We start from the raw sequence: 27,452 nt of genomic DNA, 5'->3' as shown, positions 1-27,452 counted from the left end.
AGTTTGTGGCAATTCTCTCTATTCGTGGTAGGTAGAATTTTACAAGCTATTTATTTTGCAGACTGATGTGGTGACATATTTCAGGGGAAGATTTTCTTGAAACCAAACATACTGGGTAATGGTTACATAAAGCAACAGCTGTCCAAAGCCTTTCAAGTCCTAGGATTTTCTGAAAGCATTTTATAACTATTATCTTGTCATTTTATACTACGATAATACATCATACCTTCCTTTAAGACCGTTACAAATAGTATCAGTCTTTACTGTCGGAAACCTTATGTTCACTTTTACAAGGTGTTACAATGTTATGTAGTATTAATGGTCAATTTTTTTTTTTTAAAGCATACATCTCTGAAAACTAATCTGTAATGTAGAAATAAGAAAATACCACCCTTTTAACTCTGTAGTAGTTTTTTACCTATACATTTTAATGAACTGGGTCACATTATTTTCTGTGGGTTTAAAGGATAATGTGAAGAGTTTGTTCCAGTTAAAAATGCTCTATTGGATTCATTTAGTATTTGCTAGCAAGTGTTAAGAAGTTTTGAGGAAAATGGCATTTTTCCTTGTAAATATGTCAAGAATGTCTTAAGTATGGGTACTATTTTTTGATTTGTTTTTCCGTTTATGTAGTGTCAACATATCCCAAAAGCACTGGCTCAAGCAAAATCCTGCACTGGCTCATGGTTTTTCAGGTCAGTGTCATCTTTTGGGGACTTTTTCGTTCATGAGGTAGAGGAGAGAAAGAGATGTTTCTCACTGACAGTCTCCTTCCCCAGGTAGAAAAGTCAATACAACGTTTTGTGGAAAAGCTCTTCTATGTCCTCTCCCTCTTTAAAATACCCTGGGAGGAGTTGAGCAGTACCAAATTTACACATAGAACAACGTAGCGATGCAGCTTCTGATATTAAATCCTCTAGCGTTCAGCACTGGCATGGTGTGTGGAGGAGATGATTTTAGAGAATCTTTGGGCTTGTGTGCGCACTTCTATAGATTTCCCCCCTCCCACCCCCAGATTTTACATGCAATTCTTATTAAAGGGCCTTCCATGTTAGGGTACTGTGGAAATGACAAAATTGGGAAGAGATCAGAAAGTACTCAAGTTAGTTTCTCATGGGCTAAAATAGGCACCTATAAAATAGCATGCATAGGAGAATGTGCAGTCTGTGTAGGTGTATGCACATCATATGTTTGTGCTTTCAGCCCATTAATTCTGTAAGGAGTTTGGGCTTTTGACCTTGGGCCTCTGAGTCATGCCTAAGTTGGGATGCTGAAAGTAGGTTTTCCGAGGGAGAAGTCTGATTTAAGTTGTTCAGCATTGTTGGAACTACTTGGATTTTAGGTCTAAAATTTCCAAAGTGCCCATGGTGTTACCATTTGCCTTAATCATGAAAACTTTCTTTCTGTATTGATAGTTTTCCTGCCTTTTCTCATGCATTAATTCCTAGAGAAGGTGGCAAGAAGGGCTGGAAGCAGTAAGTCCTTTGCTCTGAGGCCCCTTTGTTCCCATGGGACTCAGTCGTGTACACTGAGCAAAGCAGGTGCTCTGCGGCGAAGGGCAGTGCGTGTCTGACCATTGCAAATGTGTATGGGCAAGGACACCGGGTTGTGGTCGTGTGAAAAACTTAACTGACACTTCTGGTGTTTGAGTACTTGCGTTCACGACAGTTGTTTCTTAAGGGTTTCCCCATTCTTATCTTTCTTCTTTCTACCCTGGAGAAGGGCCCTGGGAGTGAAGGAAAGGGATTGCATCTTTTGGATAGGTACTGATACCAGATATACAACCAGTGGATGTGGAGCCTTCAGATCCCCAGTACAGAGCTCTAGAATAGGAGGCACCTGAATTTTTAACATCTAGCTGCTTTTCCAATAGCAGAGGGAGAGAGAGGGCTTCCACAACAAGGAAATGCAGCCATTTAAGTTTCTGATTTATGAGAAAAATCATACGTTCCCTTCCAGGTTACAGGAGAGGGAATGCTTAAATTAAGAGCCCTTATTCCTGTTATTCACTGCTTCATTTAATGCAGTGTGGTCTTTTCAGGTATTGTTCCCACATGCCAAAACCTAGATTCCTGTCCTGAATCTCTCTCTTAAAAACGTAAGACTATCCCCAACTCTTCTGCTACCTAATATCATAATGATTCCTGGTATGGAGTAACCGCAAAAAAATAGCTGCTGCTGTTTCTGTAGGTCTGAAATTTGTGGTAACTTTGTGGAGATGCCGTAAACTGAGTTCAGTCAGCATGTAGGCATTGCAAAGCAAGAGAACACTGGCAATGCAGTTGTCGTGGGAGAACCTGCTTGTCAATGGATTCATCAGTGACCTGGATGAAGGCACAGAGTGCACTCTCAGCAAGTTTGCTGATGATACTAAACTGCGGGGAGTGGCTGACACACCAGAAGACTGTGCTGCCATTCAGAGGGACCTGGACAGGCTGGAGAGCTGGGCAGAGAGGAACCTCATGAAGTTCCACAAAGGCAAGTGCAAGATCCTGCACCTAGGGAGGAATAACCCCATGCACCAGCACAGGCTGGGGGTTGACCTGCTGGAAAGCAGCTCTGCCGAGAAGGACCTGGGAGTGCTGGTGGACAACAAGTCAAGCATGAGCCAGCAGTGTGCCCTTGTGGCCAAGAAGGCCAATGGTCTCCTGGGGTGCATTAGGCAGAGTGTTGCCAGCAGGTCGAGGGAGGTGATCCTGCCCCTCTCCTCAGCCCTGGAGAAGCCACCCCTGGAGTACTGTGTCCAGTTCTGGGCTCCCCAGGACAAGAGAGACATGGCACTCCTGGAAAGAGTGCAGCGGAGGGCTACCAAGATGATGAGGGGACTGGAGCATCTCTCCTCTGAAGAAAGGCTGAGGGAGCTGGGACTGTTCAGCCTGGAGAAGAGAAGATTGAGAGGGGATCTCATCAACGTGTACAAGTATCTGAAGGGGGAGTGTCGAGAGGATGAGGCCAGTCTCTTCTCCGTGGTGCCCAGTGACAGGACAAGAGGCAACAGGCAGAAACTGAACCACAGGAAGGTCCATCTGAACCTGAGAAAAAACTTCTTCACTGTGAGGGTGACAGAGCATTGGAACAGGTTGCCCAGAGAGGTGGTGGAGTCTCCTTCGCTGGAGATATTTAAAAGCCGTCTGGACGTGATCCTGGGCAATATGCTCTAGGTGACCCTGCTTGAGCAGGGAGGTTGGACTAGATGATCTCCAGAGGTCCCTTCCAACCTCAACCATTCTGTGATTGTGCTTTTCACACGTACTCTGTGAAGGTTTGTAAGTATTAGGCTTTCTTTCAGAAGTTTATAGGTTGGCCAGAATTGCTTCCCAGCTGTCTTCCTGGTCTCCTTGTTCACATCTTGGAGAACTTTCTGTGAAAATGTGTGTGGTGGGTGGTGTTTTTTTTTTTTTAATGAGTGAAATAAAATGTATTTTTCTTTAAATATGTGCTTGAACAGTCTTAGCTGAAACTTTCTAAAAATATTTTCTGCCTGAATCACATACCTGGGATGGAAAATCTAAGTCCAAAAATTAAAGGTTGGCAAAACTCTAAGTAACTGAGAACAGAGTCCTGGAAAATATTAGATTAGTCTAATTACTCGTATCGCTGCCAGTAACTCCCATAATGTAGTTTATTAAATTAACTCTATCTCAGTTCCTCTTCAAATGTTATTGAAATATGAATTAAAAATAGCAAGAGTGTGTGTGAACTGCAGTGAAACAGGAAGGCAAGAGTCATTTGCTAATAGGTAAGTGTTGCTTCTTTACCCTTTCACATTTCTTACCCATGAAAAACATCTGTGGGTGAAAGAAGAGGCAAGGAGGGAGAGGGACTGCATGGAGTGATGAGTAGTTGCTTCCTGAGACAGCTGGAGATAAAGTGGCACCTCACCAACGTATAGGATAAAGTAAGTTGTATTTTCTCTGCCCTCTAAGTATGGAAGAGGCACTTTCTGTAAACATGTAGAAGAATCAACTTTCACTGCAGCAAAGAAGTTAAAGTAAACTAAGCAAAGTTTACATTCCTTCTGCAGAGGGACACTCGAGGCGCATAATAATAGAGCATTTGTAACAAAAAATATTTGAAGAAGTTATTTATGGCAGTGTTTTATGTGGATAGAAACTACAGATTTTTTATATTCTTCACAAAAGGTGAGAACCAGAAAAATACCAAGACTCAGGGAAGGTTTGCATAGGGGAGTAAAATTTTCATGAAGTTCACAATAAGGCAAAACAAATTTGAAGCATGATGATCAGGGAGGAAATGATGCTTAATGTTATCTGTACTTTTTTCTTGACAGTATGTTTGAATTTGTGTGCCAGAATTTAGGTTTTTAAGTCTGTATTTTCCTATTTAGACAGGTAACTTGATATCTGCAGGTGATGAACATTCAAAATTTTCCACTAGAGCAAAATAAAGATTTATTTTACACCCTAAAACTAGGACATAATAGATGAACTCAAACTCTCAAATTCTGGCTCCTAAAAATGAGAATATGAATGTTATTTTCTTATAGTGCACTGTGTTTAGGAATCTGGTTAGTTTTTATTATTGAAGTACCTAAGACAATTTTTTTCCTATAGTTCTTACATGACTGTCTTCAGTTTTTTCCTCCTTTGAGGAAAAGGCAGGCAGTCATAGATTTTAGATCTTGGAATGATACTTTTTGACTCTGACACGCTAGTTAGCATTTGAAGAGATTGGTGCATTGTATTATCTTCCGTTTAAGCAGCAGTTAGTTAATGAAATGTTTAACACTGTTTTGTGTGTCTGTCCCTTTGTTTGCAGTGCACACACTTTTATTTGCATGATTCCAGCATCAGATTCAATTAATAACTTAGTCTTTCAGAAATGTGTTGGCTATATAATGCTTAACCTGGCTGAATATACATACAGGCATGTAATTACTCAATATTTGCCTTCCTAACCTCAAGTGATTGAGAGAGCAGTTAGAAATTAACATAATTTTCGATGAATCAATTTTAATTGTCTTTGAAATTATAAATATTTAATTGTATGACCAGTATTCTCTGATAGGTTATTCAATCTTGTATTGCAAAATTGCTAATAGGATACTTGAATTCTATACCTTATCCTGGATATTGATTTGTATTAGTATTTCTACTGCTTTTGAACTTGTACAATATGTTGACAGACTTGCTCTGCGTGTGGTCTGTTAGCAGTTCAGCTGCTCCCTCTTTTCAGACAAAGGTGACTGAATCAAATTCTGCACCACCTTAACTCTTCCGCCAATGCATTCCTGACTGAAGTGCCTTTAATGCAGCTACTTACTATGTTTTACACTGTAACCCTAAGGAGAGTGAATCAGAAAATATTTCTCTCTTGCTTATATTCTTCAAGTGTGCTAAAGTCAGGATTCGTACCTGAGCCTGAATCCCTCCAAACTCGTGCCACAAGTTGCACAGATGGTGCTGGCCTCAGCGCTGCGCTGCTGCCAATGCCCCAGCTAGGTTACCTCCAGCTGAGGACTATCTATGTTTGTTGTGCTGTCATGCCAAGTACGCCAGAAACAGTCTATTAGTCACGGCGCATAAATTCCAAAGTGTAAAAACTTCAGTTTTGATTTTGGCTCTGTTTATAATTTGTTTGTGGTTGGTTTGTTTGTGACCTCGTAGCTGCTTCTGTAGTTCAGCCTTGGCAATGGTATCATCAGTGCTGTCTATGTTTTGAGTTTATTGTTTCCGTTCTCTCCAATTTCCATCTGCATAAAGAGCCTGCTTGTTTTTTGAAGTTGGATGTGTCAATGGACACATCCTGGTAACCTATTTCAAGTCTGCTCTCAGTAGCAGCAGGCGTATTTCCAGTAAGAAATGAAACTATCTTATAGCTTTTGGAGCTTGTTTCTTCATCCCTCTTTGAATTCTTGTTCAAAAGAAATTAACCTGGCAAAGGAAGTCTTTGAGTGGGATGGCGTTCTTTGGTAAACTGATCTAATGACTCTTCTCAGAAATGGATGGATGCTGATGTTTGAACTAGAGCTCAGTTATTTGCAAGAATGATGCAGCAGCATGCAATAGCAGAGATGATTAGTTTTCTATTTCGGAGGACAGACCAATGTTAATTTAGTGAAAGTCTGGATGAGTTAACCTCTTGAAAAGAGGTGCCTGAAAATGTTCTGTACGTCCTGTCGAGTTACTCATCTTCGTTATGGACAAAATAGCACTGGCATCCTCCGTTTCGGGACTGAAGACAGGCTAATCCCAATATTTAAATGTAATACATGGATACTCTTTGCTAAGCTGCACAGGCATTTGGAAAAGCAACCTTTTTTGACTACTTTGACTACTGCTTTTGAAAAATGACTTGGATGAACTATTTATGTTGGCAGGTAAAGAGGAATAGAGAGAAAAATGCTTCTGAGATGGATTACACAGAGGCCCTAAGAAGGAAAGACGCAGGGACTGGATATATAATCTTTCTTTGCCCTCGTATTTCACTCACTGTGAAGAATGTGGAGCTGATTTTTAATAGTTTGTGTACACTGTATTTTGACTAAATACTGTCGTGTTTCATGTTCCTGTGTGTTCAGTTAGTCCTAGCAGAGGAGAGGACTAAAATCACATATAATGGCAGACATATAACGGAGTATGAGACACTCCAAAGTCAACTCCTTCGAAGTGTAACGCTTATCACCCTGCTTTGGGCTATTTGAATTGATTTCTGACTGATGAGTAAAGATCTTGGGTTAGATGGAAGACGTTTCACTAAGTGTAGTCTTTGACAGCTGTTCAGATGTTCCAAGAAATAGGTGTCTGTGCCAAAGGCAGGCTTAATTCCAGCGTTAATGTCTTATGTCAAAGCCTTGAGGAATAGGATGTAGTATCTTCATCACGTCTACAACTCTGCTTGCATGTGACACTCAGCCCTGCTGTGCACGCAAGTAAGTGTCTGGACGTGGTATTAGCTGGCTCATTAAGCATTCACCAAAAGTTATAAGCTTCTGAAAGGGATATTTGAAGAGACCGATCAGTATTCTCTGTTGGCACAAAGGATGCTACACATCAGCCCAGCCATGCCAGAGAGTTTTTGGTAACTGAAGAAGCAGGTGGTAGAAGCTGGAGAGGACCAAATTATTAAGGCTTATGTGCTGCTACATTGCATATTTTGTTAATGTGTTCTCTGACACCGTTTGACGTTTTTGTTTGTAAACCTTCATTATCCATGCTTTGAAGGCTCTTACAGCACCTGGAAGTTTTCCAGCAAGCAATTACAAATAGAAACAAAATAATGCAGACTTTAAACTTCTAGGAAAAATGGGTCTTGTGTCTTGTTTCCTGCAAAACGGAGTTTCTTGCGGCTAGCTGAGTGCTGTATGGGGTGCTTTCATTTTAGTCAGGAGTTATGTCTTGCTTTCTAAAGTGAGAGGATTCTTTATAGACTGTCCAGATTAAACAGCAAAGGATTTTGTGACAACATAGAAGACTGTTTACATTTATCAAACTTTGAATTCATCAGTTTCATATATTTTTGTCACGAGATTTTTTTACAGTATTTAATTTTTATCCTAGTGAATTATTTCCATTAGAAAATTAATCTCAAGAGACATTGAGATGTTTCAGTGCACAATAAATAGAGCAGGGCAAGCTAATTTTTTCTGCATAAGTGTGGGCATTAACATGTGTTAGGAGCGTTTTTCAGTAAATGATCAGCGTCTTTAAATGTGGTTGCAAGGATGTTAATTGAGTAGGTGACCACAGTGACAACCAATTTTTAAAAGGACGAAATCTGTGCAACGGTTGTGCTCCGCAGAACTAATGAAGAAAAAGTATCAAAAGCAAGTCATATCTTGTAGCTTCTTGGTTGTGTTACAAATTAGATTTCCAAAGTCAGTGCTCCACTGGCAAGGGAGAGGTTTTTTAGCTTATAAAGCCAAGATAGTTATTTTTCAGGAAATGACAGAGAAGTTCCTATGGGAATTTATGAACCATGTGTTTGGAAGAGATTGGTTTAAAGTGAGTTGAAAAAATCAGAAGAGTATTTACACTTACATGTCAGCTACTCTCTCTTTCAGCAACAGTGACAGTTCCATAGAAAGCCTCCCTAGAGCTTCCTATTTTGTAGGAATTACTGTCTCACTGGGTTCCCAATGCAAATGGTTTTACTATCTGTTTCTCTGATCCCTAAGGAATACGACATACGTGTCTCAAAGGCCATCTCCAGAAGGAATACCCCAGAGTCCTGTACATGTCTTTTGTACGTAATTCCTGCCAATACCAGTCCGTTTTATGGATGGAGAAGGATGATAATGCAAGAGAACACGGGATAGGGAATATCCGTAGTTGTTTTGTGGTATTGTCGGGGAAGACAAACTACATGTGAGAAGGTACTTGCTGTGAAGACGCTACAGTCTGGTTTAGGTAGGATATAGTAATCCAGTGGGTGTTATGAAGAGGTAGATTTTTCAGTAAATAAACAACTGAAAGCTAAATAAAGTTAGGGGAAACTTGAAGGCAGAGCAGTGTTGGCAAGAACAACAGGTGCTTGTGAATGTTCTTAAGTGCAGAATTTTTTTTCTTTTGAAGGTCCAGGGTTGATTGTAATAACATGAGATTTAGCAGAGCAATTCAATGAAACAACATAGTTGTCCTCTCAGTGGATTTAAGAGTAATGGTAGAAAATTTTTTTTACTGTACTGTAAAGATTAGTAAGGCTGTTTTTCCAGGCCAAGTGGTGTCAATTAACTGCTTCATATAGTCTGGAACTATTTGGAATATACACTTGAAATCCTTGAATTAATGACATATTTTCCTGTGGTGACCTTCCTCTTTCGTGGACTCTGGACAAAGCGATGTCATAACTGCATAATGTCAAGTCTTGATTTCCGTAGTTAATAAAACTAGGTACTGTTTTCTTCTGATATAACTTAATGAAGTAGGTGGTAATGGGGACAAAATGAAATGATCCAGTTTCAGATAACCGAAATTATTAGAGTGTTTTTGGGTAGGGGAGAGGGGCACTGTGTAAATCCAGCTCAACTTTTGGGCTGACTTAAGGTAAGACAGAGTATTCAGAAACGCAATGGATCTGAGTGTCTTTGGAGCCCTTCTTTCTTAGGGAAACGCTGATGTCCCACCCCAGTCTGGCTCTGCCCTAGGATGGCTCTGTTCCCACCCTAGAATTGAATTTTGCTGCCCTCCCTCCCAAGGATGAAGTCAGAATAAGTTAATTTGTTTTCATTTCGGGGATCGCAAGATTCAGTTTTATCAAGGCTGCTGTGAAGTTTGAGTTGGCTCTGAGTGCTGCCCTCATCGTAGCTGCTACTCTGCAGGGCCTTCTGAAGTATGGAGCATTGCCATGACATATGTAAACCCCTGAGGTACCAAGTTGTTGCTGAACCTACTTGCAGCTGTGTGGTAGAACAGGCATTCAGGTACTCCTCCTAATTCTGAGAGCCCTCCTTTTCCCCTGAATCAGTAGGATGAAAACAGGTTTAAAGTCACCTTTTGATCTTTACCATATGCTGTGGTCTTGTTCTAGTCATAGCACAACTGAGACAGAAAATGTGCCGTTGTCTGAACGGTAATGAAACACTAAACGTGTGGAAATCCTATTAGTGTTTCATGGACCGGAGCTGTCATTTCATTTGTTCTGGAATTCCTTTGATATGGCTATGACAGAGGCTTAAGGTTGAGTTTCTTGACGCTTAATGCATTAGCTATTCCTCAGTCAAAAGTCTGTCGACTACGCTGAAGCATCTAAAGGGATGTATTTATTTCTGTAAGTAAGAGATTAAATGGAACTGGTAAGCTTAGTCTTAAGAGAGAAAGGCACGATAAAAGAATTCTGTGGCTTTTTCTTTCCTGGTGAATGTTAGACAAATGTATCTGTTTTTTGTAAACTTCTCTTTTTCTGCTTCTGGTTTTTGTATCTCCTCATTCTAAACAAGACTGCTACAAATCCTTCTCTCAACTGTAAGTTTTCAGAAGTTTATATACTTTGCAATTAATTTCCCATATATAAATATACACAATCTGATAGTATTAACTTACCATAATTGTAAGCTGTGTAGTTAATGGAATTTCCATGAGTGAACGTAAAAGTATCATCTGTGTATTTCCCATGTAATAGAAAATAAGGATGAAAAGTAAATCCCTTTTCTACTTAGTCTCCTTCCTTGCTCCTGGCCACGTTGGTCATTCTTTTCTGTTTTTCATTAAACTGACAAAATTATTATAACTGCATATTTGTGCTTCAAATTATCAGATATAAGATGTCCATTTGCATTAAGTCTAAGCATTTGACATTTGTAGGACCTGAAGGAAAGTGATATGAATGTGATTCTACACAGTTCTTTACATGTATTTAGAATATCTGTAGGCATATAGGAAAGCATGAATGGTTGTTGTTTTATTTGTTCCTATTTTCTTCCACTAATGCTTTCTGTCTGGAACTTCACAATGATGCATACCAATTATTCGTTTGTATTTAATATGTTTCAGTCGTTACGTAGTACCAGTCAGGTGCTGCAGTTTCTGCAGCAAAAAAGAGAAATGCAAGACCAGAGGTTATTCCCCTTGAAAACAGTGGAAAAAGGGCAATTCACTTAGAGGTTGGATAACAGTCAAAAATCAGTAAGTACAGGATATTTGCAAAATTAGGCACGTTCACTACTAATAAGATATGAAGACATTGATTTCCAGTGAGAGCATGTGTTCAGTTTCATTGGAACAAAATGGAGGGGAAGAAAAGCAAAAATAGGGTTTCTTTTATTTATATGTGTATGTGTGTGTATATATATATATATATGTGTATTTTAATGTTTGATAGTTGGACCTGAAAGTTTTGAAATATCTCATTTAAAAAACACCTTAGGAATTCTGCTTAAAGAGTTGTCTTTGGTTTTCACAATTGAGTTGGGAGTGAAAGTTCGGCAGTTTTGGTAGGAAAAAGATCAGCGTTATTCCAGCTGATTTCCGATGCAAAGATTTTTATCCCATACAGCATTTATGTGGGTTAAACTGTGGAAGAATGCTTTTAATTAATGATGATTAAAAGCATCTGTGCAAACATCATTTTAAAGTGTTATTTTAGTAACCAAGAAAGGTGAGTCATGTGTAGTCTTCGGATGCTTGTGAAGAGAGCTTTTCAATTGGTGTATTCAAATCGGTGGTACTTTCTGTCCTGGTCAAGATGAAGTGCAAATGTTTCAGTGAAGTGTAATTTCTGGTATTTCAGTGACTATGGGAAAAGCATTTTACTTGTCTTATTCAGTGATTAATTGTTGCATTTTTCATTTAACTACCCGTCACTTCTAAAAAGTCATACTTATCTGTTTGCAGAACACGAACATTTTTACAAGAAAAGTAATTTCCTTGCAGTGTTACATTTTTTTCCATAGTTCTTCCTTCTTTATTTTGGCACTTTCACCAGTTTCCTTGCATTGTTTTTCTGTCAGGGCCTGCAGTTGCTCAGTTAAATTTGTGTGAGATCTATCCACAGCTCTTTTGAATCCGTGAAGAGATCCCGTTTCTCTTGTATGCAAAGGTATCTTTCTGCCTTTGCTGCACAGCCGTGTCCTCCTATGAAATAGAAACTCACTTCTGTGCCTTTAGGTTGCTCTTGTGAACTGCAATGTGGTCAACAGTGAGGAGGTAGACTACGAGTTTATGCCGTCTAAATGAAGCCATTTAACAATAGGAAGCTCACAAGCACAATATATGCTGTTTCGCTTAGCTCTGTTTCTGCTTTATAAGTTACTTGTATATCAGTTGAATATCTGGAAATGTTTTCATTGAAAACTTTTAGAGATTGTCCAGTTAATACATCTTTCACAATTACTTCAAATTTCAGAAATACAGGTGCCACAGTGAGTAGATTAGAAGCTTGGAAAAAGTAATTTTCAACTTTACTTCATGTGTGGTAGATCCCTTGTCTGCCTCTGAAAATGTTAGGTTGCTACTGAAGTGTAATCTGTGCGCTCTGGACTGTAGGAGGCAACGTCAGAGCCGGTATATCGATACAACCAATCGAAGGTATAAAGCTAACAGATATGGGGGTGCCATGCAGGTGGCATCAGTGTGTATGGAAAGTTGTGATGGTGTTCTCATGTCTTCTGTGAAAGCGACCAGCAGATATCTTCTGTAGTGTATCGGACCTGTCTCCTTGCTACCAAAAACTGTGTAAAGAGAGTTTGAATAAATGCTATATGTATTTTGGTATCTCGAAACCATTTGTGTAGTTCATAAACAAGTGCTGAAAAGCAGAATAAATAGATACCTGCTTTGAAAACTAAGTCAGAGAGATTTATATCTCCTGTTGTCCAATATTCCAACCCTTCTCCTTTATAAAATGACAGGCTGACTGACTGCAGAGGGAAAGACCTGTCTCTGAAGTTGCTTGTGTATGACTAAAACCAAAACAGGACTACATAAGTCAAGCTGTAATTCACAAAAAAGTTACCTGAGAAGGGGGCCCCTACGGCTGAGGCAGGAGCCTCTTAGACTTCCCCAAGTGGCTTGGCCAACCCTGTGCCCTCCAGAAGCGCTAAACTCACAGCGGTGCCGAGCTCCTTACCCGATGCAGGTAATGGCAGTGTATGAGTTGCTAGTAATTGCTGGAGATTTAATATCAAGTTAATTCAAAACCATCACAGAACTGTAACAAGGATGACTCTAGGTCACTGCTAACCTAACTAGGTTCATATTCTGTTATCCAGCCTTCCCACCATTTTATCTTTGAGGCTCCTTCAATGCTACGTATTTCCTGTGCGATTGAAAGTGTTTTGTTCCTCGTGGAACGTTTTGAAAAAATACTTCTTTCATACAGTATGTAGAATATAAGCTGTAAATAGTGTTTTTCCCTCATATAATTAGAATGCTAAGTCTCAACTGAAAACATAACTTTACATTGATTTTTTTTTTTTTCTTTGCATGTGATTCTATGTACATCTGTGAAATTACAAAATATTCCTAAGGGTGCCTTGGAACTTTTGCAACTGCAACTGATTTCTGGAGAGAGATTGTTTAATAGCCAATAGCTGTTCTCCCAAAATTGTCTAAATAGATAAGGGGGGAAAAAAAATCAATACACCCAAATAAGGTCATCTGCTCCCAGTGATTAGGACACAGAAATAGTCCTTTTCGAAGCAGCACAATGTGGCACAAGTTATTTTGATAGATTACAAAGATCCGAACTGATTTCGTAATGTAAACATTGGTGCGAGATGACTGTGGTCCCGTCCATACCACACTGGAACAAACGTAGCCACATTTCAGTCTGGATTAAATAAAACGCTGTCTGTTTCTAATATGGTTTGGCTAGCCGGTGAGAACCATAGCGTTTTTGACCAATGTTTACAAGCAGATTCTAGTGGACAATCAAAAGCATTTATTCAAATGATTTCTGCATGTTTGCTCTGATCAATGCTAGCTGGACTTATTGTGACAGAAACCCTTTTCTTCTGCACTCAGGCATAAACACTGTTTGCAAATTTATTTTAAAGGACTTTTTATATGGCCTAAGAGTTGGATCTTGATGTAATCATCTGTCCTGAGCGTAGTTTTTCGTTGTCCTGGACATAATTATTTCCAGTGTTTTCTGAGCAAACCAGAAAACAAAGAACTCTTGAACGGACCAGGCACCTTTTTTAATATGGCTTTTCTGCTGCTCTTGCCTTCCTTTAGTAGACTATATTTTCTTGAGTACTTCAAAATATTTCTCATCACTTGCCCTCAGAACTGACCCTGTGACCTGAGAATCAAGAAAATGTCATGTTAGTGACTACTAATTAGTGAATCCGGCGCGCTGCTTCTCTTGGCCTTTCAACCTTCCAGAGCAGCAACAAAAGCTGTCACATGTATCATACAAAGAAAAGAAGCCTTTGCCATGTGTGTGATTCTGGGTTTTGTTTTGTTTTGGGGGTTTTTTTCCCCTCACCCCCCCGCCCCCCCCCCCCGGAAGGAAATGGTAGCACAAGCTTGGCTTGGACTACAGATGGATAGGCAGGTTAGGAAGAAGTTAACCAACAATACAAAGTCTGTGTTTATTTCTCTTTTTCTGTGCAAATCATACCACTTTGTTTATCAGGGACTTGCTGAACCTGTGTGCATTTATTGGCATGTGGGATTGTAGGAGGCAAAAAGAATGAGTCCTTATTTCTTTTTTCTCTTGTCTTTTTGTTCTGACCATTTTTTCTTTTCCGACTTCCACTCGTATTAAATATTTTTGACGGGAATATTTTAATTGTTAGATTTTAATGTACAGTTCAAACTTAACCACTGTTTTGTATGTTTGCCGAACAAACTTTTTAGTCGGACTTAGCCATAGTATGCAGTAATTTTCCTTGTGCTTCTGTGCCTCTTGAGTCATCATGGGTTTTTTGGGAGTGACTACTGTATTTGAAGGGGTAAAATGCCATGTTAACAGAATTGTTTGAGTAAATAAGGTTAATCTTTTTATTATTTGCAATTTTATAGGTCTTTAAAATAGAGGTGCTAATGAATGGAAGAAAACATTTTGTTGAGAAGAGGTATAGTGAATTCCATGCTCTTCATAAAAAGGTAATTATCTCTTTAGTAGAAGTATCTTTGTTTTGTTGCAGTTGATACCTTTCCCTTCACTTGAAATTGTTGCCTATCTTTAAATATGTCTTGTGATTTATGTCTCCCCAAAAGAGTGGACAGCTCGTTTTCTTCTGTATTTCCTTGAAGGGGTTGAGGACTTCTCAGAGGTTTCTTACTGTCCTTTTCTTTTTGTTTATTGTTTGCACGCTGTATTCCTAAAATGCTCTGGCTGTGGTGTTTTTTTCCTTGTAAAATCATGAAATAAGGCCACTTTCCTATAGCAAGTAAATATTGTTTTGATTTTTATCTAATTAGGTAAATAGTTTGTTATTTCTAAAAAAAAACTTATGGTGGTAACGTAACTGTTGCTAGCTTGTATAGCAGGAAACTGGAAATGAAAAAGGCCAAGTAGACCTTCCCATTCCATTGCTCTTTATACAAAGATATGATATAAAATAACCGCTCAGTTTATCTGCAGACTCGTATAAGGAAACTAACTCCTGATTGCTTTCAAAATTGAGTAGCCACTAAAACTATTCTTTAAATTATTTTGGTCAATGTTAAATAGAAAGTCTAATTTCTCCTCTCCAGGCTGCACTGGATGCTGCTTTTATAGCTGTACACCAGTGGAGCAAGCTCTGCATCTATTCTGCCTTATAGGGGCCTAGTAATGTGAATGAGACTTCTGAGAAAGCAGCAGCTTACCGAACATGGGGCCAGGATGAAGAGCATCTGGGCAGTTCTCCTTGCCTAGGACCTGGGTCATGGAATGTGTGTGTGCACACTTGCCTGCTTTTGCTGGTGCTGCTTGCCTCTGCTATGAAAAACTTGCCTCTGCAAAAGACAGAGGGACACAAGGAAGAGCCTGGGGACACAGCACCTACGTTGCAGTGTCACAAGAGCTCGCCCACATCAGCAAGTTTGCTGGTGGCCTTGAGTCAGCTAGGATATTGTCTTATTCAGGGAGGTAGCTTTATCCAGGTGGCAGAGAAGATGGGTGTTGCCAGCTTGTATGGGAACGTGGATACATGCAAACGTGGGGCAGCAGAAGCTAACTCCTATTGACTCAACTGCCTGTTGGCCTTCAAAGTTCAAAGAGCCAGGACATGTTTTGCTTTACTGCATAGTTGTTGTTACGTGCATATATTTCTAAACTTCTTGCTCCTTGCCCCCATTGTGAATATCACAAGTTGCCACATTTAAATATGCGTTTTCTTGTTTGCTGTTTTAATTCAGATCTCTCTCAGGTATTTCCCCCACGTGTTCATATTGAATACAAAACCTCATGAGCAACAGTGCCAGAATCAGTGGTACCACCACCCAGTTACCCACCACACAGTCTGGTAGCACATTACTTGTGTATTTTACTTTATGTATCAGAACAGTCCTATAGTTGAAAGTAAAGCAGGTGAGTAGAGATTACCAGAGCAAATAAGTTAGGAAACGCTAAGAGAGGAGAATCAGAATGTATATGAATAAAGCACACCTACAGAAGTATACAGCGTCTTCTAGTTGTTGTCCTATTTCTGGGATTGCACAATTTAGTTCCTGTCTATCTCTCGTCTTATGCTTTACTTAGACACTTGCCTCACTGCTCTACGCAGATGTCGTGAGCGACTGCGGTCTTGCTCTAAGCTTCATCTCCTTGCAAGTAATCTCCTTCATTCCTCTGCAATAGCTTCTCTCTTTAAAGATTTCTCCTTAAAACGACAAGAAAAACAATAAATGATGACCCTTTTCTGTCTCCTCAGAAATAGTAGCAAAATGAACAAACCTGAAACATGGGAGTTCCAGCAGGACGTTCTTTGCAGCACTGTTCAATTGGTTACATCTCACTCCTCATCTGCTTGTTATCCGTTTAAAATACTCTGCAGGCTTGACTAACGGCTTATTTGTTTTCTGTACAGATGCAAAGCACCCAGCATGTTTTGGCACAATATGCTTCTTTGCTTAAGTCTTATTTTCAGTTGCAGTAAAATTTTCAGTAAACAAAGTAGTTGAACAGCTCCTGCTCCAAAGCGGTCTTATTGCTTTCAGAGTTTCAAAAATTCTGGAGAAAGCCTCCTATAGTTATATGGTAGGCAATTTCACCCTTGTTTTTTCTGTTTGTTTTCTGTTAGAAGAAGCAGAAAATCTCAAAGCTCTATTAATACATTTGTCTTTTCTACAGTGACGTAACATGTATCCAAACACTTTTTACTGAATAAGAATGTTTTAAACTTGTATTTCACTTTGTGCAAACTATTTACATCGTATGGCACAATCTATACTGGTGTCTATATACCAGATGTGTTTTCAGCATCCCGACAAAGCGTTTTATTGTCTGTTCCTCTTTTTCCCTTTAATTTACAGTACAGGTTTCACTGTAGAGAGCTGTGAGTACATGGCAGTTGGAAAGGTATCTTTAACCTTACAGCATGTTCAAGGTGCTGGAGATGTCTTACAGTGAGTAGTAGAAGTAAAGCCTTTGTTGGGAACAAACTTGGTAGAAAACTGGAATGGAGGCTATAGGAGAGGTAGTTCCGTTTGCCTGAGAAAAACATACTACACTGGCATTGTATGCAGGAAGGACTCCATTACTCATATAAGATAAGAGATTATTCATTCATCAGAGTACCAATTAATGGTTTGATATATTTTTTTAAAACAAAGCAGTTTCCAAAAACAAAGCTTGATTTGTCTCCTTTCTGTGTTCAGCTTTTCCGACATTCCAGTTGAGTAAAGAAGTTAAGTCCTGCTTCCTCTGCAATCTGGCTCTAATGAAAAAGGTTTAAAATCTTTTCAAGCCTGGTGTGATACATTGGGAGTACAAGTTGCTCCTTTGATAGAAACATCCACTGCTGTTGGTTTGTGTTTTATAATTTGCATAGGCCATTATATTTTGACCTGATCCTGACCTGGCAAGGTAGACTTTTCAGGCTCTGAACCTTTCACGTTACAGTACTGTTTTCAAATCTGCACAAAATTTTTGTTATTTTCGTTCAGATGGATCAAATGTGGCTGAAAATATAACCATATATTTATTCCTTATTTTCTTTTATATTTCTTTTTTTTCCATTTACATTTTAAAATACTGGCAGTTCTCTTTTAGTACCAGAATTTCAGACAGTAGCAGTGTTATGACAACTGTAGTGGAATCTGCACAAATATTAAGTTTTACATCTGATTTTGCAGGTTATTTACAATTTTAAAATAATTACTATATATTCTAAATTGTATTGACTTTTCACACTTGGGAAAAATAGTTCTTTAATTGACGCTTTAAACCTTGTTTTAAACTTGACGAAAATAGAGACAACTATTTCAATTAGGCATTAGGTCAGTGTTACAGACAGGAAGGTATTACAGACAATAAGTGTCCTCTGATAAATAAGTGTTTCATGAGCATTGGACAAGTCTGGAGCAGTATAACCAACATAGGGAGACTTGTATAATATGTTTTGATATTATAGTAATCATTATTGTTTTATAATGTATTGTTGGATTATTACAAGCTTAAGAAAGTGTGCTTAGCACGTATTCTTTGTACATCTGTATGGCATGGACATTATACCCATGCACAGTACGTATGCTTGTATGTTTTAGCCCTTGTTTATTGGATGCTTTATTTAACAGGGTCACAGAGCAAAAAAGGATTGTTAATCATCAGCTGAAGTGTCAGCCACAGAGTATTTATCTTGTAAGCAGCTAAGCCTTAGTGGAAACTTGTATTGTTTTGGATTTGTCTCTCTTCATCTGGAGTAATTTGTTACTCATCTGCAAGCGCTGTCATGCTTTGCAGCAGCTGTGATCATAGCTTCTTCAACATTCCTGATAAATTTAGAGTTTTAGGGGAAAAAAAATGGAGTTTTATACTTTGACTTTCAGATCTATCAGTAAAAGTGTGGGTTTCTTTGATTTTTTTTTTTTTTCATTTCATGTTTAATTGTAGCGTAGCACGGTTAAGAAATAAGGAAGTTGAAAAATGTTTCCAGAGCAATTGAGGTTTCCTTGTCTGAGCTTCGTTACTTGTGACTGTAGAGACGTTGATATGTTGGCACTGCTTTTTCCTATAGTGACATCTCAGCAAGCTCAAAGATGAAATGTAAATTCTCAGTCTCCCATGGGTACGCATGTCAAAGTCAATTTTGAGTTTCTTTTCTTGCGTTCCTTGCCTTGCATTTACTCAGAGGCAATATCCAGCAGAAAGTCTGTCTAATGTCACCTTCTATTAAAATGCAATGGAGTTGGTTCCAGTTATTGTTTTTGCCTTTTAGTTTTGAGGAAGATGTTAATTTTTATTGGTTTTGAAAATACATTTTGCTCTAGAAAGAGGATCGTTAATGTTGTCAGAATATATGTTTGTATGGGTTTATATGGACTCGTGTACACGTTTCCTTATATATATGTATCTGTAAAAGCTTTCCCTATGGGAATCTTTAGAGGAACAGTTGTGGAGCTGTCTTAGAAATATGTTCAGTAGCAATCTTGCTATTGCTTTGTGTAAACTGTTAGGCCTAACTGTCAATGTATTGCTGCAGTTTGGGAGGGATGGGTATTTCACTCTCTTGGTTGATAGCTCTCCAGAAAACCGGTCAGCTCTCTGCCCTGTACTTCCCCTGCCTGTTCATAAATGCTGAAACGTGGAGTTTAAAATTATTGCAGTCGTGTTTTGTCACTGTCCTTATCAAGGTACGTCCCCATACTTCACAGTGATGTTGCAAGGCATGATCCTGGGTTAACTAATGGGGAACTGAGGTGCAGGAGGGGCTACGTCTCCAGGGCGTTCATGGTTGAGCTGGGTGTTGAATCCCTCTCGTATGCTCTGGATGCTCCTTCATGCTCAGCTTCCTCCTTATTGTAGCTGTGAGCCGAGCTCAAGCCGCTGTGCCACAGCCTCTGTGGCTCCTAGGCAGCTTCTGAGGTTCAGCCTTCTACGTTACTGGCGTCACCTGGAGTCCGAGATTGCTGCTACTTCGCTTCAGTTGGAGCCGAGGCCCTCCTCAACGGCAGGGGGTCACTGAAACGGCATGTGGTGCGCCTGCCCTCTGCCTGCTCCACTGGCTTCGACTAGCTCTCTGACCGGAGCGCTTCATCCCTGGCTGACAGGGGTCCTCGTTTTCACGTTTTTTCACCTAGCTGCTGCAGTTTCATTGTAAAATTTCCAAAAATCTGTCAGGAGGGTTCCCCTTCACTAAGAAGGGCAGCTGGACAGGAGAACTTTTGTCTGTAACCTGTAGGTGTGAAGAGATTATTATAATAAAGACTGTTGCCTATTTCACTGAGTTTGATGGTGAGTAACATGCCTGCAGTACTGTTGTCCTTTATGAGCAGTTACTTTACCTGTTCTGTCTCATTTTGGCTGTAAATGTTTTTAACTTAAAGGGGCACTATTATATTTTGGGGTTGCCTGGATTTCTTTTTGTCTGCAGCTCAAGAAGTTCATAAGAACACCAGAGATCCCTTCAAAGCACGTCAGGAACTGGGTCCCAAAGGTCCTGGAGCAGCGACGGCAAGGTCTGGAGTTGTACTTGCAGGTGGGTGTCTCCTTTCATCAATGTGACGCTAGAAGCCACGTTTTCAGAGTGGTGGTTTCCAAAGCGTTTTGAAGATACTGCAGGTATTAGGTGGGGTCTTTTATTGATAAGCGATTTTAGGTGTGGGAAATGAGTTACACAACTTAGTAGCAATGATAATTTCTGTTCACTTAGGAAGAGTTTAGCAGCTAGAAAACTGGACCGTTTCTGTTCTGTTTCTGGTTCTGGCATAGGCTGTGGTCTAACTTTGGAGAACCTACCAGTACCTCGTTTTCCTGTGCCTAAAATAGGGAGAATAACGTCATTCTTTCCAAAATTGTTTTGACTGTACCTGTGAAAAGAGAGGAATAAGGAGGCTTTATTACTGATCTCTGTTTAGACAGTCTCGGGAAGAATCAGCTCGACAAATTCACATCCCTGTACTGTGTGTGCGCCTGTATCTGAATTACTCATCTAGTTGAACTAGGCACCTGTCATCTCAAATTCCTCTCGTTCAGTTTGATCACTTGCATTTAAAAGGCCAAATTCTGCCTGTTTGGCTTATAATTTTGGCACAAAACTGTTAAGGAAGAATTTTCAGGAATGACTCAGGCCTGTAGATATCTAAATGTAGGGGTGATAAATCTCTTCCTTTTTTGGAGATGGAATTTCTACTCTCACTATAATTGTTTCAAATGTTTTCCTCTTAAAAATTGAAGAAGCCCAGTGGTGTGGTTCCACAGCCATTTCTCCGATAAGGTATTTCTGCGCACGTTCCCGGTTCACTGCACCTGCAGCTGTGCTGATGCAAATGTTGTTTTATTCAAGGAGGGGATTGTGGAAATGATCTGAGCCAAAAGGCAATTGTTTTGGGAGGAGAGTAAGAGCGAGAGTAAGGCTTTTTTATTTTCACTCAGATCACTTCAGAGATCTGATTTATGTCATCATCCGCAGTTGCAGTGGCACAGCTGGAGGAGTGGTGAACTGCAATATAATGGACAGTGAACAGCCATCAAAGAAAATGGATGTTGACCTGCACTGCTCAGGAACCTCCCTGATTCTCAGGAAGGTTTGTAAAAGAAAACAGGTTGAGGAGGAGGAAAGAATTGTAAGGGGATGTTAGAAAGTATTGCTTCTGACATTAAGCTTTTAAAAAGTAGTTTGAAAACAAGGAGACAAATGCAATTTAAAATGTTTTCCAAGATACAGGGACAGTTTCAGGAAACATAGGTTTTTTTAAATATAATTTTTAACTTTTAAATATTTAGTTGTTATTGTTATATTGAGAAATGTAGTCCTTTTTTCTTCCTGCCCTGAGTTTTATTGTATTAGTGGCATCTAAAAAATTACATTTATCATGTAGGTAGAGAAAACTGCTCTTGGAAAGACTTGGTTTGGAAAAGGAGTAGGTCCTTTTTGTTGCTGACAGCTGTCAGCCCATCTTGCTCTGTCATTCGTACATTTTTCTCTTACAGATGTTTGTTATGACTTTTTCCTTATTTTTGATTTGCATAAAACTATCTTTTGAAGAATATTGCTACTAAGGCGCATGTATTTATTTCTGTTTGTGAGGTTGATTTTTGTTGCAAAGGTATGGGGTAGGTTGGTTAGCACTTTTTAATTGCTGATAAACTGTAAAAGAACATCCCCCTCTACTGGAGGAGTTGATTAACTTACATTCTTGTAAATTTAATTAACTTTTCCCCTGTTGTATCACCAGTGACTACCATAGAAACATAGAATAGTTTAGGTTGTCAGAGACTGCTGGAGGTCGTCTGGTCTAACACCCCATTCAAAACAAGGCTAGCCCCTAAACTAAAGCCGTGCTAACGTGCATACTAAATTTAAAAAGAAAAAAGAAAATAATTAATATTCTTGGAAAGCAGTCATTAATTTTAAATTTGCTGACAGAAAACAGAAATAATCAACAAGTGCCAGGCGTTTTCCAGGACACAGTGTAGGAATATGGTACCATTGCAGAAGATGAATGATCAGATTTTAGTTTAATGTCATGTGTATAAAATATTGCAAACATTTTTCAGGTGATACTAAGGAGAGTCAGTCTTTAAGAGCAGTTGGATTACTACCATAGTACCACTAGCTAACCATTTCTGTAGCTAGTAAACTATTACGGTAATTGGTTTAATATTGCTATTTTAGAAACAACTGGGATCCTATGCAGAGGTTGAGCATTTACGCAGATGTTACTTCCAAATGATTTGTTTAATGCAATATAGCTCCATTTCTTATTATGCCATTTGAATCTTGAAAATCTGTACAGGCATCAAATAATGTGAAGATTGTAGACAAATACAGACCTGTATCAGACATGGTCTAATCATACTGTTTTTTAATATAATCTTGACTAAGTGTAGTCCTCTCTAGTTGAAATTTGGATGAAAATTGCTCTATGAAATTTAAATATTATAATTAGTATCAAGGAGCAAGGAAAGCAATTGTTGTAAGATGGAAAGTGCTGCAGTTGTCAGTACGCTGTCACTTCTTTGTAGTCTTTTCATGATGAAACCACCCTCGTGCATCCTTTCAGGGTGCGTTGTTTTTTTATTAGAGCGGAAGGATGGAAGTCCAAAATCATGTCTTTGTTTTTCTAAAGTGTAGCAAAACTTTGAATAAACCAAATATTATTAGATTGTGCTATAAAAAGTTCATTTTCTTAAATTTATCCCCATCCATTGTCAGCAAATGTTTATTAGATGGCCTTTGTGGTTTTGAAAGCCAAGTGGGGATTTTTTTTCCCTCTTGATTATAGATTGATTTTCTGCATAGAACTGTGAAAGACTGGTTTATATATGTTTCAGTGGCTTTCATATTTTACAAGTTTGACTGGAATTTACAACTTTCATTTTTAATAGTGCAGAATAGTTGACTATTAGTAAGGACTAATGTATATATTCAAGACTATGTCTAGTATTTCAACAGTATGCAGAGTAATAATATAGATTGCTTGTGAACAAACGACTGTCTGACAAGTGGAGAAGAGGATTGTTTAATTTATAAGTGAGGAAAGAAATGCAAAAAAGTGAAAGACAGAATGGGGGCCCAAACACTCAAGCAAATGAGCATGAAGCAGTAAGCTATTACTCCTCTGCTGAGCCATGGTAACTGTCCCCATGCATGTTCTAAACCTGTAGCAGGTAGGACTTAATCTGAGTTGGTTTTGTCTTCACCAAAAAGCAATCGCCTTTTCCTGACATTGGAGGAGGGCTAAACTCACGCTGATTACCTTGTGATGGCTGTCAACTAAGAGCACTCTCACAGTCACCACAAATCACTTACTGTGCGGTATAAATTTTGATGTCATAGCAACTTATTAGTGTATCTGAGCTCATAACTTGTAAGAGAGCAGAGATCAGAATGCAGCTGTTTCTGATTTAAAATTTTTAAAATAAATCATTAGATTACACTTTCACTGACAAAAATCTCTCTAAAAGTGATATTGGATTGCACTAAAACTGTTAACTTAGCTATAATTTGTTTATGGTTATGAAACGTCTTCTATTGATAAATTTCTTGAAGAGTTAGATGTTGAGAAAAGATAGAATATACAAATTTCAAGAAGCTGGTTGTATAGGGAGCCTCCGATTTGAGAATGGCTGCCAGCTGGACTTGCAGCTGGACTGTGATTGCTGATATTGCTTCTGTGAGTTTGGTGAAACGTTTGTTTACTTGAAAGTACTAGAAGTTATAGGTAAATGTGCAAGATGGTAGGGCAGACTGTCAATCAACATTTTAGCCTTTGGATCTTTTTAAAATCCACTGTGCAATCTGAGACTGGCTGTTTATCACAAAGCAATTTAGAAATATGGTCTCCTTTGATAGATAGTGTATTTAAAGGAACAGATCACTTGATATGCTGCCTCTTGCACAGATATTGCTGTGCAAAAACAGTCAGCCGTTTGGATGGAGCTACTGCACAGGCAGTTGGGTTTATCCTGGACTTTGGAGACATCACTGGGATTCATAGGAGAGACCTTATCGAACTGGTTGTTGAAGCCACTGCAGCTGTGTTGTCGGTCTGACCAGTCTTTGTTGTAAGTAGATTTTATATGATTTAGTCTTGAAAGAGCAGTTTTTATGGACCTTATTCCCAGTGAATTGATAGCGGAGAGGAATCTGATCTAACCGCTTGCCGCCTTCTGATCAAGAGTCATCTCCTTATCCCAGCAAGCTGATACTAGACGTTATTGCCATCCAGTCTCTCTACCCTAGGGACTAGCCCTTTGACGGGCCTGCCTTTTAAAGTTCAATGGAATAGATATTTTCTAACCCCACGGGCAGAAGAAATCCCATCATGTGCTGATATCATCAGTCCTGCAAGGTAACAGAAGTAGTCGACAGAATCCACTGTGAAATGGCACCTAACACCTTGGGATGGGACTGTGCAGCCACTAATGTTTGTTGAAATGGTTTAGTTATGCAGAAGGGTTTTGGAGAAGGCACTTATTTCTGATGAGCTTCAGGATACGAACGCATTACTTGTGGTATGGGTGATCTGAAGAAATTGTTCTTGTAACCGGCAAGAATCTAGTGTATAACGGGGCTGTAAACCTTCTGCGCTGCTCTGTCTGTCTGTAACCAGAGATAATACGTAGAGCTAGAGCTAATCTTTCTCTCTCATTTGGGGTCAAGAAAACATACTTGGCTTTTATTTAGTCTTGAACTTTTACAAAGAGAACAGTCCTGATTCCTGGAGATAAGATTGGTTAAAGCTCTGCTTGGCTGTGAGACTTGAAAATTTGGTGAACTTCAACATTCCAGCAATTTCAGGAATCCAAATCTTCAAAATGAATTATGGAGTTTATGCAACTGGACTAGAGATTTGTTTTCCATTTAAGGAAATAATCTCATGATCTGAGAAGCACTTTGACCTATATTTCAGTATTCTCCAAAATATAACTCCTTTAAAGAAAAAAAACCTACCAGTCCTTCCTGAGAAAGATAGATAAAGCAATATCTGTTACGATTTCTGCTGTTAAGAAAGTAGAACACAATCATATAACTGTCTTTGTTTCCAGCAGAGTGGAATTAGGAAAACAGCATATATAGTGATGAATACTGTGTAGCTGCTTCATGCATAAGTTCATCGGAAGTATAAAGGAGATGATCACCCATTATTATATTCATTTTCTTACCCTGTTTTGGGGAGCAGTTCAACAGCAGAAAAAGTGAAGATGAATGAGATATTTCTACAATTGGTGGCTGCAAAAGGAAAGCAATCTTACTGAAAATTTGGCCCAAGATGTCCTTTCAGCTGATGATTTTCTTTAATTGCTTCAGTAAATGTTGATGTTAAAGTCCTTGTGATAAAGTTGGAATAAATAGTCTTTTCTAATTGAATTTTTCTAATTTCTAATTGTTCATAATGGGTATGAGCAAATAAATAAATGTGGATGACAGGTTTGAATAACCTCCTCTAAGCCCAGAAAAATCCCTCTGATTTTAGTTATCAATCTGAATTTGTGCATTCTAAAGCTATTGAACTATCTTGATTTAAGCTGATGTAGTTGTGTGCTGTTGCTTTGAGAAAATTTAAGTTCAGTTGAAACATTTTTAATTAAAGTACTGAAAGGAAGTTTTTACTGATTTGGGAAAATATGTTCTAGATCTCTGCAGAACTAATGCAGCATTTCATATTGCAACAAAGGATAAGAATCTTTCATCTCCTATGGCTATCTGTTGTTGCCCCTTTTCACTGTGATTCTGAGAAGTGAGATACTTTGATTTCTCAGAGGTTTTTTTTTTCTCTCTCTAATTGTGAAGAAAAAAGATTTGCATCACTTAGTGAGAAGTTATACTAGTTCTTCACTGCTTAACTCATTTAATTTCTGTTGACCTCTCACTGTCTTAACAAGGAAGAAAGTGAGCACGGTCATTTATAACCCTGGTGATCCTCAAGGAAGAGTGAAGCTGTCTGGTGTCTGCGCTCAGAAAAGCCCTCTAGACTCCTGATGCCAGTGTGCAAGTAAACCGCATTGTACGCTGGCTAGAGCTTTGCTCTCAATAGCAAAATACTCCTCTGTTAACTGCAGCTGAAATACTGCTTCAGTGCTTTCCCAGTTGGAGGAGGGTCAGAAGATGTGTGAATGTGGGGAAAACAAATTCTTAGTGATGCATAGAGTTTTGCAGTATTTTCTCTTCTGTCTGTGATGCAGAGCGGAAAATGTCTCACAATAGTACCTAAAGTCAACCTGAGCTCTGCTAGACAGAACAAAAGCTGGAATGTCGTATAAAGTGAAGGGGATTTTGATTTGTGGGTTATTTGAAGCTGATGTGGGCTTCTAGGATGAGAAGCCATCTGTAAGTGCTTTCTACCTGAAACAGTTCTTGACTTTGCATTGTCAATATTTAAAACCAATACGTAATATTTGTAGGAACAGAAGTTTCTGAACCTATGCTGTTCCTGAGCCTTTTAGAAACGTTGAGATCTCTGTATGTGACATGTACACTTTTATGAGGAATTCCTTTGCTTTTGCCAAGTAAAAATGAATAAGTTGGTTATTATTTAATTCTAGAATTAGAACGGCAAAATGATCATAGAACGGTTAAGCTATTCACATTTTTTTTTGTGCAGTTCACATTCATCACATTTATCCATTTTGTCGATGTTAATATTCATTACAATTGTTCTTTCTCCTTAATACTCTGAAATGCGCTCTGCATTAAGAATTTAGTTATTCCTGTAAACCTATGCGTCTTTGCCAAAGGGTGCTGCAAAGGCAAGAAGTTCAAAGTGGTTTGAGGAAAGACTGGAAAGGCTCATGGAAGAGCAGTTTACATCTGGCACAGAAAATCCCTGAGCTGAAAATAACTTTGGAAGTTGGTGAAGTATTAAAGGAAAATATCTCATATGCTTGTCTTGCTCATACTCTTCCTTGTTATCTGCCTATGGCTGCTTTTTGAGATGGGATACGGTGCTAAATGGACCTTTGGTCTGAGGCAGTACAGGCTTTCATATATAGTTCTAAAAATAAACATGTCCTTATGTTTTTATCTTGTTATTAAATTAGATTAAACATTAATGTGTTTTTGTGAATTGAGATTTGTATGTGTGGTGAACACTGACTTAAAAAAAATGCAGCAAAGAGGTACACAAGTCGGATGTGCTGCGCAAAACCTTTTGAAGCTGATGTCTTATAAGCTCAAAGGCTTTATGCGCAGGAGATAGCGGGCTGTATTTTTTAAAGCTGAACTCACAGGAAGACATGTTAATCTTTAACGCAAAATGTAGGCCTATTTTTTTTTGTATTCTGCATCTTATTCTGTGCGTTCCTGACTTGCAGGTGTGTTCTCACAAGGCTTCTATTTAACCATTCACTGTATCTGAGAGATAAAGCGGGATGAAAATCACTTTGACTTCCTAGTGTCATTCATTAACCACCCTAAAGATTTCTGGAGAAACAGTCCTTCCCTTTGTCCTATGTGC

The 27,452-nt window shown here is 38.9% G+C and overlaps 1 protein-coding gene across 7 annotated transcripts in view; it reads left to right on the top strand.

Annotated features, from left to right (window-relative positions):
- The window catches only part of LOC104150252 (sorting nexin-24), an 88,712-nt gene that overhangs the window by 30,478 nt on the left and 30,782 nt on the right, over positions 1 to 27,452 (top strand). For 4 of the 7 annotated variants that reach the window (XM_068926090.1, XM_009684391.2, XM_068926089.1 and 1 more), the window contains 2 exons: positions 14,427 to 14,510; positions 19,925 to 20,029. In XM_068926090.1, the coding sequence (XP_068782191.1) occupies positions 14,427 to 14,510; positions 19,925 to 20,029 (189 nt within the window). Of the gene's footprint in view, positions 1 to 3,848; positions 3,899 to 12,312; positions 12,535 to 14,426; positions 14,511 to 19,924; positions 20,030 to 20,962; positions 21,078 to 27,452 lie in introns of those variants that run through there. The other 3 variants (XR_011137553.1, XM_068926091.1, XM_009684387.2) reach the window with 3 other exon arrangements.

The sequence above is a fragment of the Struthio camelus genome, chromosome W, assembly GCF_040807025.1.
Source record: "Struthio camelus isolate bStrCam1 chromosome W, bStrCam1.hap1, whole genome shotgun sequence".
In the NCBI taxonomy this organism is placed as follows: Eukaryota; Metazoa; Chordata; class Aves; order Struthioniformes; family Struthionidae; genus Struthio; species Struthio camelus.
Note: the sequence above shows the minus strand (reverse complement) of the source record. Positions and strands in the feature narration are given on the sequence as shown.